The sequence below is a fragment of the Pelodiscus sinensis genome, chromosome 15, assembly GCF_049634645.1.
Source record: "Pelodiscus sinensis isolate JC-2024 chromosome 15, ASM4963464v1, whole genome shotgun sequence".
Classification (NCBI taxonomy): Eukaryota; Metazoa; Chordata; order Testudines; family Trionychidae; genus Pelodiscus; species Pelodiscus sinensis.
In genome coordinates this window covers 31,072,971-31,088,484 of record NC_134725.1, presented here as the reverse complement: position 1 = coordinate 31,088,484, position 15,514 = coordinate 31,072,971, and the positions used below count along the sequence as shown (strand labels likewise).

The 15,514-nt window shown below is 48.0% G+C and overlaps 1 protein-coding gene across 4 annotated transcripts in view; it reads left to right on the top strand.

Annotated features, from left to right (window-relative positions):
* The window catches only part of DNAH10 (dynein axonemal heavy chain 10), a 201,463-nt gene that overhangs the window by 39,526 nt on the left and 146,423 nt on the right, over nucleotides 1-15,514 (top strand). For all 4 annotated transcript variants that reach the window (XR_012896005.1, XR_012896006.1, XM_075898516.1 and 1 more), the window contains 4 exons: nucleotides 580-731; nucleotides 1,171-1,335; nucleotides 2,529-2,736; nucleotides 14,700-14,856. Coding sequence is in view for 2 of the 4 variants with exons in the window: in XM_075898516.1 (XP_075754631.1) it covers nucleotides 580-731; nucleotides 1,171-1,335; nucleotides 2,529-2,736; nucleotides 14,700-14,856 (682 nt within the window). In the remaining 2 variants the exon portion in view is untranslated. The remainder of the gene's footprint in view (nucleotides 1-579; nucleotides 732-1,170; nucleotides 1,336-2,528; nucleotides 2,737-14,699; nucleotides 14,857-15,514) is intronic.

Here is a 15,514-nt window from a genome sequence, read left to right as displayed (position 1 = left end):
AATTTCCTGAGTGACCTTGGACAATTCAGTGATGGCAGATTTTTAAAGATATTAAGGCTCTAATGATGCAGATAGGTGCCCACTGGAATTCTCAAAAGCCCCTGACACCTGTTGATTTCATCCTTGTGCTTCCAGCTGAACATGTTTGTCATAAACAGAGGGAGTGCTGACCAGCTCCCGGTGACTAAGGGGTTTATTTAGGTACCTGGCAAAGGTGTCGATCAGGGGGCCACCAATCAAAATAGAGTGTTGACATTTGAATTAGATATAGGTTCCTTGCCTTCTTTCTTTGAGTGGGAGAGTTAAACCAGGAGTTGAGAGAGACAGAATGATTTAAACCCAAGCAGGATTACCATGCCTGCCATGGAATTCCAGGCATGGGAGTGGGCTCAACAAAGAAAAAATTAGAAGTGAGTAGCAGGGAAATGTACCAGTAGTCTTTGGCTAGGTGATTGAATTATTAACCTTGGGAAAACTTCAAGTGTCACCCTGGATGTCTGGGTTCAAAATTAGGCCTTCAGATGTTCTAAGCAATATCCTTATTGTAATGTTTTGCATTATGCTTGTGGGTCTCTTTAGATACACAGATGGAATGAAACAGATGCTGGAGCACTATCACAAATTAATGGAAACACTAAATGAGGCAGAAATCCAGCTTCTCGATGACCACATTCAAGAGCTTTGGAGAGTATTTAGATCAGGGTATAAGAGACTCAACTGGAACTCCTTAGGTAATATAGATGTCGTTTAGATACCAATTTTCAGTAAAACAACTCACAGGCTATACATTTTTCTTTCTCAAGTCAGCCTATACTAGTTTCTTATATCTAAAATGCTGAGCTGAAGTGACTATAGCTCAAGATCAAGGATGTCATAAATTGAGTTCTGCACAGCATAGGTTTAGAAATACAGACACTTACCTTATGGAAAATATTGTGTAGTTTCTCAGCCTTACCCAGTGCTCATTAAACAAATATATGCTAGTCTTCCCGAACAAATATGGAATTGAATCCCTTATACATGACATGTTAATTCAGTGATCTTTTGGTCTCAGAAGGAATGGGTATTGCTCTACCTATGTTGCTCTATTAGAAGCTTATGATGGCTAATTAGTGAGGGTGAAAGATGTGTTGAAGAAAGAGAATAAAATGGACACCTGTTCTTTTCAAGGTATTGGTGACTATATTATTCGATGCACCCAAGCCATTGGAAAGTTTGAATCACTTGTGCATCAGATTCATAAGAATGCCGAAGACATAAGCAACAAGCTTTTATTAATAGAGTCAACAAATCTATTTAAATCCCCACCTTTGAAAAATGAAGATGAACTTCCTGGTAGGTCCTGAGTTTTGTATTCTCTTTTCTTTGTGTCTTAGGTCAAATCTATACTAGACTGAGAAGGTTGGCTTAAGGTACACAATTTCATCTATGTAGACTACATAACTCTGGAATTGGCTTATCTTAAGCCAAGCTTGGCAATGTCCACACAGTGAGAGGCTGATGGGAGCAAATGCTTCTATTGGTTTCCCTTATTCGAGGAGTAGAGGCACCGGCTGGAGCTGCCCTCAGCGTTTAATTTATGGTTTTATACTAGACCTGCTAAATCGGATGACGGAACATTGATCTCTGTGAAGATGTACCTTTACTGAAGCGGTGTCTTTGTTACATTTCTTTTATTGTTATCAAGAGAACACAATATTAAATACTTTCCAGGGCTAATTACAGTACAGCTTCATGGTGTATACTGAAGGTAGTACAAGTCTAGCTTCAATATTCCCCTGGTGGTGGTGAGGCATGAAGATCTGCATAGCAGCAGTTCTTTTAATCTATATCTTGCATCTGGCCATCAATTTCCTTGCCTTTCCCCATCTCCATTATGTGCTGCTGTGTGGGGGCTGCTGTCTCCTTTACCCTCTTTTGCAGCTGTACTGCACAAATTCTGTCAGGGAGACTGCAGTCAAGGAGGATGGAGCTGGAGTTGCTACTTACTCATTTGTGAAATGTATTCAGGGCTGGATTAAGGGGGGGGCTAGCCGGGAAGCTGCCCGGGGCACCAATCTATGGCTGCGCGGTGCCCCTTAGAGCTGCCATCAGGTGCCGCGCGCCCGATGGCAGCTGTAAGGTGCGCCAGAGGGCAAGGCCACGCATGTGCTGTGTGCCCGGGGCAGAGCCGCGCATGCGTCGTGCGCCTGCTGCCCGGGGTGCAGGAATGGCTCGAGCCGGCCCTGAATGTATTAATCATAGCAGGTCTTCTGGGCACTAGCATGAACTAGTGGAGTTTAGCTGTTTCAGAATTTCTCTGATCATTAAAAATGTTACTGACATATATAAAAAACACTGTTTTAGTTAAGTTTGGGTTTCTGGAATCTGTAAACAATAAGAAGTCTGAGGTATTAATCATGAAGAAATTCTATATTGTGAGATGAATTTACTATTTACAGATAAATCCCAACATATTATTTTGTTAATCTGTTACTATAATTGCTAAATAGCAATAAATAACAATTTGATTTCATAAACTTTTTCAGGAGTGAAGGAATTTTTTGAGTATATTAAGCGCGAAAGATCTAAAGACGTGGAACACATTGTTAGAAAGTATGCTGCCATTGGACCTCTGCTAACAAAAATGGAAGGGCTGGTTGCCAACACAAACACTGGCAAAGCTGTAAAACTAGTGTCATATTATGCATTTTGGGAAAATAAAATTTATCATACATTGACACAGTTAGTGCTGAAGTAAGTGTAGTAGATTTACTGTCTTATATCTGTTTAATAGTTTTACAGTCTTGCATCTGTTCATTAATTTTTGTTTCAGATCAGTTCTTTTAAAATTCATAGGTGCTAAAATTTAATGTAGCCTCCTCCTTCCTGTGCCTGGATGTGTCACACCAAGGATGCCACAGTCAGGGCAGACTGCAAGAAATAGGCAGATAATCCCCAAAACTGATGGTTTATTCTATAATTAGATTCACCAAGCCAGTAATAAAATAGCTTTAATAGTACCACTCTGGATAACAATAAGCCACACAATCTCTTTAGATTTCCCGGTCGGTGGCTATCAGCTAGACAACCAAGTCTAATATAACTAGCCAATTAGCCCGTCAAAAGACAGGATTTTCAGGTCTCTCCTTCATGTCGGTCTTCTCTCCTGAACCTCCTGTCTCTTATTCCGTGTGTCTTTCTCTCTCTCTCCTCCTCTCCTACTGCCTCTCCCTCTCTCTCTCAGCTGTCCCCTGCCTTCTGCCTCTCTCTCTGTGGGTATGTCTACACTACCCTCCTAATTCGAAATAGGAGGGTAATGTAGGCATACCGCAATTGCAAATGAAGCCCGGGATTTGAATTTCCCGGGCTTCATTTGCATAAAGCCGGCCGGTGCCATTTTTAAATGCTGGCAGTTCGAACCCCGTGCCGCGCGGCTACACGCGGCACGGAGTAGCTAGTTCGGATTAGGCTTCCTAATCCGAACTAGCTGTACTCCTCGTGGAATGAGGAGTACAGCTAGTTCGGATTAGAAGCCTAATCCGAACTAGCTACTCCGTGCCGCGTGTAGCCGCGCGGCACGGGGTTCGAACTGCCAGCATTTAAAAATGGCACCGGCCGGCTTTATGCAAATGAAGCCCGGGAAATTCAAATCCCGGGCTTCATTTGCAATTGCGGTATGCCTACATTACCCTCCTATTTCGAATTAGGAGGGTAGTGTAGACATACCCTGTCTCTCCTTCTCTTCTCCCCTTCCTGCCTCTCACTCTCTCTCCGCTCTCCTGTCTCCATCGGGGATGCACGCTCATCCAGACCCCATCCCCTGGTCGTGTACGTCACTGCCCTGCCCCCCTTTGCCTCCTGCCATGGCGCTTGGCTAACTTCTGTGCCGCTCAGCTGGGCCGCCGTAGGGGAGCAAGCAGAGCAAGCGGCCATTTGGGCTCCCCCGTGGCGGCCCGGCTGAGTGGCGCAGAAGTCAGCCGAGTGACATGGCGGGAGGCGAAGGGGGGGCAAAGCGGAGATGTACATGGCCGGGCCCTGCCCCCTGTCCGTGTACATCGCTGCTCCGCCCCCCTTTGCCTCCCGCCGTGGCGCTCAGCTGACTTCTGCACCGCTCAGCCAGGCTGCCACAGGGGAGCAAGCAGCGCAAGCAGCCATTTGGGCCCTGCGCTCCCCATGCTTGTGCTGCTTGCTCACCCGTGGTGGCCCGGCTGAGTGGTGCAGACTCACCATATGTGAGGTTCACCAGTCCTAAAGGACCAAACACTTATCCCCAGATAAATATTAATCTCAGATTTTACCAAATATCATGTTGTCAGCCAATCCTTAATAACTAATCTGTGATTTTGTAATAAAAGGAAACAGAAAGAAGAGCATTATAAATGTTAAGAGAGTAATCTACATACAAATGTGTGTGACATTCTTAGGTCAGTTTCATAGCGCAGATGGCTTGGTTGCTGATTTGTCAAAGTCTCTCTGGTGTAAGGTTGCCAGGACTTTGCTTACCAGGCTGTTAAAAGTCCAGTTCAGGGCATAGTAGGGGCAAGGGCTCAGGCAGGCTCCCTGTGTTCCCTGGCTCTGCATGGTTCCTGGAAATGTCTGCCATCCGTCACTACTATGAACAGACTTTCTCCATCCTCTTTGGAACCTCCCTTTAGGAAATTGAAGGCTGCTATCAAATCCCCCCCTCACTCTTCTCTTCTCTAGACTAAACAGACCCAACTCCCTCAGTCTCTCCTCGTAGGTCATATGCTCCGGGCCTCTAATCATTTTGGTTGCCCTCCGCTAGACCCTCTCCAATGCATCCACATCCTTCCTGTAATTGGGGGCCCAGAACTGGACACAATACTCCAGATGTGGTCTCACCAGAGCCGAATAAAGAGGAATAATCACATCTCTGGCAATGCTCCTCTTAATGCAACCTAATATGCCATTAGCCTTCTTGGTTACAAGGGCACACTGTTGACTCCTATCCAGCTTCTCATTCATTGTAATCACCAGGTCCTTTTCTACTGAGCTGCTACTTAGCCATTCGGTCCCCAGCCTGTAACAATGCTTGGGATTCTTCCATCCCAAGTGCAGGACTCTACATTTGTCCTTGTTGAACCTCATCAGATTTGTTGTGGCCCAATCCTCCAATTTGTTTGTCACTCTGGACTCTATCCCAGCCCTCGAGCATATCTACCTCTCCTCCTAGCTTAGTGTCATCTGCAAACTTGCTGAGGGTGCAATCCATCTCCTCATCCTGGTCATTAATAAAGATGTTGAACAAAACTGGTCCCAGAACCAAACCTTGGGGCACTCTGCTACAAACCGACTGCCATCCTGACATCGAGCCGTTGATCACTACCCGCTGGGCCCGACATTCCAGCCAGTTTTCTATTCATCTTACCATCCATTTATCCAATCCACATTCACTTAACTTGCTGACAAGACTATTGTGGGAGACTGTATCAAAGCCTTGCTAAAGTCAAGGTATATCACATCCATTGACTTTCCCAGATCTACAGAGACAGTTACCTCATCATAGAAGCTAATCAGATTGGTCAAGCACAACCTGCCCTTCATGAATCTATTCTGACTGTTCCTGATCACCTTCCCCTCTTCCAAGTGCTTCAAAATGGATTCCTTGAGGATCCCCTCCTTGATTTTTCCAGGGACTGAGGTAAGACTGACCGGCCTACAGTTCCCTGGATTGTCCTTCTTCCCTTTTTTTAAAGATGGGCCATACATTTGCCTTTTTCCAATCATCCGGGATCTTTCCAGATCTCCACGACTTTTCAAAGAATATGGCCAAAGGCTCTTCAATGAAATTTGCCAACTCTCTCAGTACCCTCGGATGTATTAAGTCTGGACCCATGGATTTATGTACCTTTAGCTTTTTTAAAATAGTTCCTAACCTGTTCTTCTTCTTCGAGCAGTGTCCCATGGGTGCTCCACTGTAGGTGTCGGGCTTGTCCCGGTGCCGCAGATCGGAGATCTTTTCTAGCCTTAGTCTGCCGGACCGTGCATGTGCGAAGTACGGCTCGTGGCTTTTCGCGCCATTTGAGTGTTGGTGGTCCGGTTCCCCCCAGTTCCTCCTGACCGTCCTCGGCCGCGACGGATCAACATCTCTCTCGTGAACCCTGATTACAAAGACAGAGAGAGATTACCAATAGTTGTTATATACATAGTTTAAAAAGTTATAGTTATAGCTCTTTGTATAGTTGATAGCTCTAGTCGTTAAAAAAATTTTTTTTTTCTTCAGTAGTTAGTTTATTCTTTCTTCATGCTGGGGTTCAAGAAGTGCGGCGAATGCTGCGAGGCAATGCCTGCCTCTGATGGCCATTCCCTGTGCATCAGGTACCTCGGGGAAGGCCACATACCCCATAAATGTCCCCATTGCTCCAAGCTAACAGCCAGAGCAAGACGGGACAGGGACATGCGCCTAAAGATCCTCTTGTTCGACAAAGCTCTGCAACCCTAAACCCAGCAACCTCAGGGGCACGCAGAGCAAACTAAAAGAACGAAGAGGAAACCATCTCCAACGCGATCTCTTCCACCCTCACAATCAGGTGCTGGTGACAAGCCTGGGACATCAATGGCACTGCCCTCATGCGTTGCGGTGGCGCCCAAAGACAGTCAGAGTAAGTTGGCTCCGAGCCCTTCTATATCAGGCTCCACGGTCTCAGCCATTCCCTCGGTTTCCAAACCGCTTCCAGGGACCTCCACGGCTTCGAGGACCTCTGCTGGTGTGGAATGCTCCCCGGCACCGAGACGCTCCCCGGCACCAAGACGCTCCCCGGCACTGAGACGCACGTCCAAGCTGCCTGCGGAGCCGAGCCATTCCTCAGCACAGGAGCGTTCTCTGGCTCATTCTCGAGCACGATCACCAGCTTTGAGTCGCTTCTCGCCCCGGGCGCATGCGGCATGGCCAAAACAAACAGCGCCGAAACCCTCAACATGGGGACGCTCGGGAACTCCTGAGCACCCTTCTTCTCCTACATGGTCGGCACCGAATCAATCATCACCGCCCAGGAAGCAACAATCACCAGTTACACGTTCACCAGCTCCGGAGCGTTCCTCGTCATCGACGCGCTTACTGGCACCGAGCCATCCTTCGGCACCGGAAGGATCGTCACATCACAGGCTTCCCTTAGAAGGACGTCCACCGGCACCAAGGCGGCCTTCCCCCTTGAGATGGTCCCTGGAACCGAGACAATCATCGGTGCCGACACAATCGACTCCGATGACACGGACCACCTCAGCACGGAAGCCTTCAATACCAGTGGAGATAATCCCTCACTCTGTGCTCTCCACTCCAACTTCCTCTCCACCGGAACAGTTGCTGGCACCAACTGCCCATAGATCTAGGAGATTATCTTCTCTCTCACCAAGTCCTGAGTTCTCTCCTGAAATACGTTCACCATCCCCGGCATACTCTGAGTACTCTTGTACTGGTCAATTCTCCCCACGATCCGGTCATTTCTACCACCATGATCGTCGTTCACCCAGCCACAGCACCTATTATAGAGGAAGGTCACGTTCGCCAAGATCACCTGCGTTTTCAACCCATTCGGAATATTCCAGGAGGTCCTGTCGTTCCATGTTGCCCTACTATCACCATAGGTCATCGTCTCATCACCGGTCCCCTCAAGCACACTCCTGCTCCTCTCTCGTCCAAAAGCACTCTGCTCCCTCTGCTCCTTCAAGGCCACCAACTCCCTCTGGGTCTCCTTCTCACACCAGACAACCTCTTCCTGTTCAGGATCCCGAACCTGATCGATCACCCACGGATCAATCTTCATCGTCACCAGACGATGCAGTTTTTCAGGGAGACACCTCACCATCGGACAACCTACACCAGTTTCAGGAGCTGTTTAAGAGAGTGGCAGAGAGTCAAAATGTGCAGCTGGAGGAGGTGCAACAAAAACAACACCACCTCCTCCGTAATATCAAACAATCTCACCAGACGATATTTGGCACATGCCGGCATCCGCCCTGCCCATGAATAAGAAGGCAGATAAAAAGTATTTCGTCCCCACTAAGGGGATGGAATTCCTCTTTACCCATCCACAGCCTAATTTGTTGGTTGTGGATGCAGTACAACAAAAGGCAAAAATGCCGCAACACAAACCTACTGCCGCAGACAGAGACAGTAAGCGTCTCGATTTATTAGAACGTAAAGTATACTCCTCGGCAACACTCACTCTGCGAATGGCCAATTATTCCGCACTGTTGGCGAATCACAATTTTGATAACTACGCCAAGCTTGTGCCACTTCTTCAACATCTTCCAGAGGCGAAACGGGACATTTTAAAGGCTATAATACAAGAGGGCTACACAGCCTCTGGAACGGCCTTACATATTGCCCTGGATACAGCCGACACTGCAGCACGCACGACTGCTACATTGGTCGTTATGCGCAGAGCATCCTGGCTGCAGCAGTCCTCTGCTCCCAAAGACCTCTTGTCGAAGGTCGAGGACCTACCCTTTGACAGGCAAAATCTCTTTTCTGATAAGACTGACCAACTTCTGCACTCGGGGAAGGACTCCAGAACCACTTTAAAAATGTTGGGCATGTACACTCCTCCATACCGTAGAAAACAATATACCCCCTACCAAAGGCAGAGGCCCCCCCCACGACAACCTCCTCAGTATAGGCCTCAAGACCAACAAAGAGGTAGACAGCGTCTACAGCGGAGATGTCCACCGCCCAAAACGACTTCCCAACAGGGTACCAGACAGCAAGTTTGACGCGTCACTTGAGGGGTTGAGAACCATTCCTACCATCACCATTCTGAGTGCTACAAAGGCGATTTTTCACCACCGTCTGAGACTGTACCTCCATCGATGGGCTTACATTACCACCGACAAATGGGTCCTTCAGACAATTCGCCTCGGTTATACCATCCCATTCACGTCGCTACTTCCCCCTACCCCCTCCGCCCTGTCCCTTTTCAGGGATCCATCTCATGAGCCCTTGCTCAGGCAAGAAGTTACCCGTCTACTCGCTGTCGGAGCAATAGAGCCTGTTCCGGACGAGTTCAAGGGCAGAGGTTTTTATTCCCGGTACTTTGTAACGGAAAAGAAATCAGGGGGATGGAGACCGATACTAGATCTTCGCGACCTCAACCGTTTCTTACGAAAACAACAGTTTTGAATGGTTACCTTAGCTACAATCTTCCCAGCACTTCAGAACGGGGATTGGTTCACATCCCTCGATCTTCAGGACGCATACTTTCACATTGCGATTCATCCGGCACACAGACGATTCCTACGCTTCCAAATCGGTACAGACCATTTCCAATACAAGGTCCTGCCGTTCGGTCTCTCATCGGTTTCATGGGTTTTTTCCAAGACCCTGGCCGTGGTGACCGCATATCTTCGTCGTCTACACGTAATGATCTTTCCATACTTCGATGATTGCTTAATCAGAGCCCAAACATTGCAGGAAGCACGCGATGCGACAGACACAACACGCATGATCTTCCAGGAGCTGGGTCTCATTCTCAATATCCCGAAGTCCTCATTGGAACCGCACCAATCAGTACAGTTCATAGGCGCTTGTCTAGACTCTACGCGCGACCGTGCGTCATTACCGAAGGAAAGGTTCCAGACAATGAAGGATTTGATCCAGATCTTGCTCATCAGCCCAACGGTTCCCATACTACGGTGCCTACAGCTTATGGGGCACATGGCCTCCACAACATATGTGGTCCAACACGCAAGGTTGCGTTTTCGATGCCTTCCACATTGTATGGCACGGATCTGTCCCCCCAATGTACACAACGTCCACATGACAGTAATGGTTCCCACCCATGTCAAGAAGTCACTAGCTTGGTGGACAGGTCCAGACAATCTATTGTCGGGCGTACCCTTTCATCGCCCTCAGCCATCAGCGCAGTTGACAACAGAAGTGTCACTCATCGGATGGGGTGCACACCTCGGCCCCGAACAAGTACAAGGCCTATGGTCGCCAGACGAATCGTTGATGCACATCAACTTCCTGGAGCTCAGGGCAGTGTACAAAGTATGTCAACACTTCCTTCCCGTCATTCGGGGACAAGTCATACGAGTCCTTACAGACAATATGACAACCGTTTATTATGTAAACAAGCAGGGTGGAGCCAGATCCCACTCCTTGTGCGCAGAAGTGGTATGTCTATGGAACATGTGCAATCGCCACAACGTCTTTTTAATCGCAGAGTATCTTCCGGGCCACCACAACGTAACGGCCAATGCCCTCAGTAGGAATGTCCAACTTGTATCCACATTATACTCAACCGGTGGATCCTTGGGACCTCGAAATGGTCCTGAATACTCTGACGGGCAAACCCTTCGAACCGCTAGCAACATGCAATCTACATGACCTGTCCATGAAGGTCGTTTTCTTGTTGGCAGTTACTTCCGCGAGGAGTGTTAGTGAGCTAGCTGCACTATCAGTCTCTCTTCCCTATACGGTTTTTACACACCAAGCGGTGATATTGCGAACACAACCATGTTTTCACCCCAAAGTGATCTCTCATTTTCACATCAATGAACCTATAATTCTTCCTATATTCCATCCCAAACCACACGCTTCACCAGAACATGCGTGCCTGCACGCTTTGGACGTCAGACGTGCTCTCGCCTTCTATATTGAGAGAACCAGACCTTTTCGAGTGGCGGATTTGCTACTAATATCAATGGCGGACCGTACTAAAGGTTGCTCATTGTCCGCTCAACGCATCTACTCCACTATTGTGCAATGCATAAGGACTTGTTATAAACTGCGAAACAAACCACTGCCTTCGACTTTGAGAGCCCATTCAACTCAGGCTGTCGCAACGTCCACTGCATTCCTCAAGGGAGTTCCCTTGATAGATATCTGTAGAGCTGCTATGTGGTCTTCCAACCTAACCTTCGCTACACATTATGCCATCCCCAATCTCTTAATACCTGATTCAGCGGTGGCGACAGCAGTGTTATCCTCAGCTACGGCATGCTAGCTCGAACCCACCTCCATTCGCGAGCTACTGCTGTACATTCACCTACAGTGGAGCACCCACGGGACACTGCTCGAAGAAGAAAAGGAAGTTACTCACCTTGTGCAGTAACGATTGGTCTTCGAGATGCGTGTCCCGTGGGTGCTTCACGACCCGCCCTCCTCCCCTCTTCGGAGTTTTCTCTACTTTGTGTCTTTCAGAGCAAGAGGCAGGAGGAACTGGCGGGAGCTGGACCAACAACGCTAAAACGGCGCGAAAAGCCACGAGCCGTATTTCGCGCATGCGCGGTCCGGCAGACTACGGCTAGAAAAGATCTCCGATCTGCGGCGCCGGGACAAGCCCGACACCTACAGTGGAGCACCCACGGGACACGCATCTCGAAGAACAATCGTTACTGCACAAGTTGAGTAACTTCCTTTTTCCCCACGAAGGGCTGTCCACCTTCGTCCCATATTGTGTCACTTAGCACATTAGTCTGGGAGCTGACCTCCTCTGTGAAAATAGAGGCAAAGAAAGCATTGAGTAATTCAGCTTTCCTCACATCATCTGCTTTCCTCATCCAGTAGGGGCCCCACACCCTCTCTGATCACTTTCTTCTTGCGAACATGCCTGTAGAAATTTTTCTTGTTATCCTTCATATCTCTTGCAATTCACAATTTCAATTGCGCTTTCACCTTCCTAATAACTCCCCTGCATTCGCGAGCTATACATTTATATCCCTCCCATGTCATCTATCCAAGTTTCCACTTTTAGTAAGCTCCCTTTTTGTGCTTAAGTTCACCAAAAATTTCCCCAGTAAGCCAATCCAGTCTCCTACTATATTTGCTTCTCTTGCTATGCATTGGAATAGTTTCTTTCTGTGCCTTCAATAAGGCTTCTTCAAAATACTGCCAGCTCTCCTGGGCTCCTTTCCCCTTCATGTTAGCATCCCAGGGGATTCTGCCCATCAGGTCTTTGAGGGAGTCGATGTCTGCTTTTCTGAAGTCCAAGGTGTGTATTTTACTATTCTCTTTTCTTCCTTCAGTCAGGATCCTGAAATCTACCATCTCATGATCACTGCTTCCCAGGTTGTCATCCACCTCTACTTCCCCTATTAGTTCGTCCTTGTTTGTGAGCAGCCGGTCAAGCTGCGCATGGCCCCTGGTTGAATCCTTCAGTTTTTGTACCAAGAAGTTAACCCCAACATTTTCCAAAAATTTCCTGGATTGTCTGTGTGCTGCCGTAGTGGTCTCCCAACAGATGTCTCCTGCACCCCAATTCTCTGCCCCAACCTGGAGCCCTTTCCTATATCCCAAACTCTGCATCCTCAGCCCCACTGCATAACTTGTACATGCTAAATTTACAAGCAAATCCTGCAATGGCCCAATTGGGAGCTACTTTCATATCTGAGTGGAGAGTCTGACCCTATTTAGATTTAGCTTCTATAATGTATACATTGTTAGATTTCTAATAAGATGCATGTAAACATGCATGTAAAGATTATCTATCATTTACTCTTTGGCTCTCTACTAATAAAGGTAAATGGATTATAGAGGAAGTCTGCTTAACATAGTTTTGATAAAAGCCTCATTTACCATTGCAGTACGGGCAGTCCCCGGGTTACGTACACGATAGGGACTGTAGGTTTGTACTTAAGTCGAATTTGTACTTAAGTCGGAACTGGCGTCGAGATTCAGCCGCTGCTGAAACTGACCAGCGGCTGACTTCAGGAAGCCCGAGGCAGAGTTTCTCTGCCCCGGGCTTCCTGGAATCAGCCGCTGATCAGTTTCAACAGCAGCTGAATCTGGATGCCTGGGACAGAGCAGCTGGGGCGCAGCCGGGTAGGTCTCCACAGTGCTGCACCTCAGTGCTGCGGGGACCAACCCTGCAGCACCCCAGGTGCTCTACCCCAGGTGTTCCCAAGTCAGCTGCTGCTGAAACTGATCAGCGGCTGATTCCAGGAAGCCCGAGGCAGAGAAACTCTGCCTCGGGCTTCCTGTAGTCAGCCGCTGGTCAGTTTCAGCAGCGGCTGACTTGGGGACGCCTGGGGCAGAGCAGCTGGGGTGCTGCCGGGTTGGTCCAGTAGCGCTGAGGAGTGGCGCTGTGGGACCAACCGGCAGTGCCCCAGCTGCTCTACCACAGGCGTCCGCAAGAAAAGCCTGGTCTGCTGGGGGGTTGCCGCCCCCCCCAGCAGACCATGGAGATGCGGGCGGCGGGACAAGATGCGCCGCAGTGCCGCCGCCTGGGTCCTCCGCGGCTTTGCTCCGTGGTTCCCTGGTCTGCTGCGGAGGTACCCGGGACCGCCCAGACGCGCCGCAATCCCACCTGGGTCCTCCGCGGCTTTGCTCCGCTTCTCCCTGGTCGAGGACCCGGGCGGTGGGACAGCAGCGCGTCTGGGCGGTCCCGCTGCCCGCGTCTTTGGCGGCTTTGCTCCGCGTCTCCCTGGTCTGCTGGGGGTCCTCCCCCCAGCAGACCAGGGAGACGTGGAGCAGCTTTTCTCGCCCCGGAGGACGCGGGCGGCGGGACCTCGGCGCGTCTGGGCGGTCCCGCCACCCACATCCTCCGGGGCGGGAAAAGCCCCATTCGTAAGTATGGATCCAACGTATGTAGGATCCGCGTAACTTGGGGACTGCCTGTACTCTTGATACGTCCTTATTTTGATAATTCTCTACAAGGAAAATCTTCGTTTACCATTGCAATACCCTTCTGATATGTCTTTATTTTGGTAGCTATCCACAAGGAAAAGCCTCATTTACCATTGCAATACCCTTTTGATATGTCCTTACTGGTTGCTAACAGGTCACCCAGCTTGCTGATTTTTTACACTTCACTGGCCCATGTTACACCTTCAAAATTGCTTAATGCACCCAATCCATATGCAGGTTGAAACATGAGTGCTTTTAGCTTTATACTCAAGGGCTCAAGAAATGTTAAGAAGGGTACTATAGAGAACTGTAATTCTGAATAAATGAATAACATTATGTTCTTTATAGAAAAAGGTTTAAGGTATAATTTCTGCAGTATGACTAGGTTGCAGTCAGCATATGTCAGACACAGTCTCTGTGAGTTTGAACACTGGAGACCAGATTCATCCCTGTGAGGACACTAGTGTAGGCAAAGGATGAGGAGAGCGGGGGTTTGTATCTTCTCTATTCTGGGATTGCGAGAGGCCAGGGTGAACCCTGATGCAGGCTAACTTGAGCACCTTCTACAGTTGCCCTTTGGGCCATTTCAGGGGTGCAGAATCACTGCTTGTAAAAGCACCCTGTGTATACATCTGCCAACCTTTGATCCACTTGGTTTCTTTTATTTCACACCCTCATTCTTCAGTGTGTGCCTCTTGTGATGTAGAGCTGACTAATCATCTGGTTGTAGAGGCCCATGGCACCAGAGGTGCTCTGAGTGTGAATTAGGCATTTGCTACAGCCCCATTGTGCCAGTTAGTCTGAGCCAAAGGCAGTTCCTCTGATTTATTCTGGAAATATTTGTGAAATTAGTTTACCAGAATTCAATTTCTTGGCTGATTTCTTGCAGCTCCTTAACAGTCTACCAATCAAACCCGTCTCTGCGTGGCACAATGGGACAAGGTCTGTCCTCAGTTGCACACTTGTGTCTCTCATTGAAGACAGATTTGAACGGCTTAATTGGGAGTGACTTATACATCTGAATGGAAAGTCTGATCCCATGCGTTGAATTTCTGCTGTTCATTGTCAGATATCTGTATCTATCTAAGAGGCTATAAGATGCAGCATTAAGATTCTCATTTTTTTACAGGAATTTGCAGACTTTTAATTCAGCAGTTCTTCGTGATGTCCCACTGTTCCAAACAGAAACAATTTTATCGGCTCCTGAGATAATCCTACATCCTAATGCCAGTGAAATTGACAAAATGAGTGTTCATTGTATCAGAGACTGTGTTGAAGTTACTAAGGTGATTATTGATAAAGATTATTCCGGCCTTGCTTGTTGATATAATGAATTATTCTTCCTTTATGTTTAGATGAGTGCATATGTCAAGGGGGAGATTTTGATCATATTGATTTGAATAAAAACAATCAGTACATTGTTCTATTTTACAAACTGTGCCAATGACAAAGGACCAAACTCAGATCTTCATACAGTTTTTATTCAGGCAGTACTGCCATTGACTTCATCAGGAATTTTGCCTGGGTAAGAACTTTTGGATTTGGCCCTAAGCATCAGCAGGCAATATCATCCAAATACAATAAAGGCTGGACCTCATCCTCCAATGCAGGGGCAAAAGGTAACCTTTTCTGTAGCCACTGACCTTTTCACAAGCAGGAGGGCAAGCTCTTTATCTTGTACTCACAAAAGAGCTTGGAGAGGTGCTTAACTTCTAACCTAAGGAGATATGGTATGTGGCCATAGGTCTGTCCACAATCATAGGATACTCACTGCTTCCTTTGAGAAAAGAAACACAATGGTTTTGTCTACTCTTTAAAGCCCTGGTCATGGCAAGAATACTGGGAGAGGGAAATAGCTAACATAGCACCTAGTGCTACACTGGTGCTCTATAGCATTGTAACTTGCTGCGTTCAGCTGGGAGGTGTTTTTTCACACCATTGAGG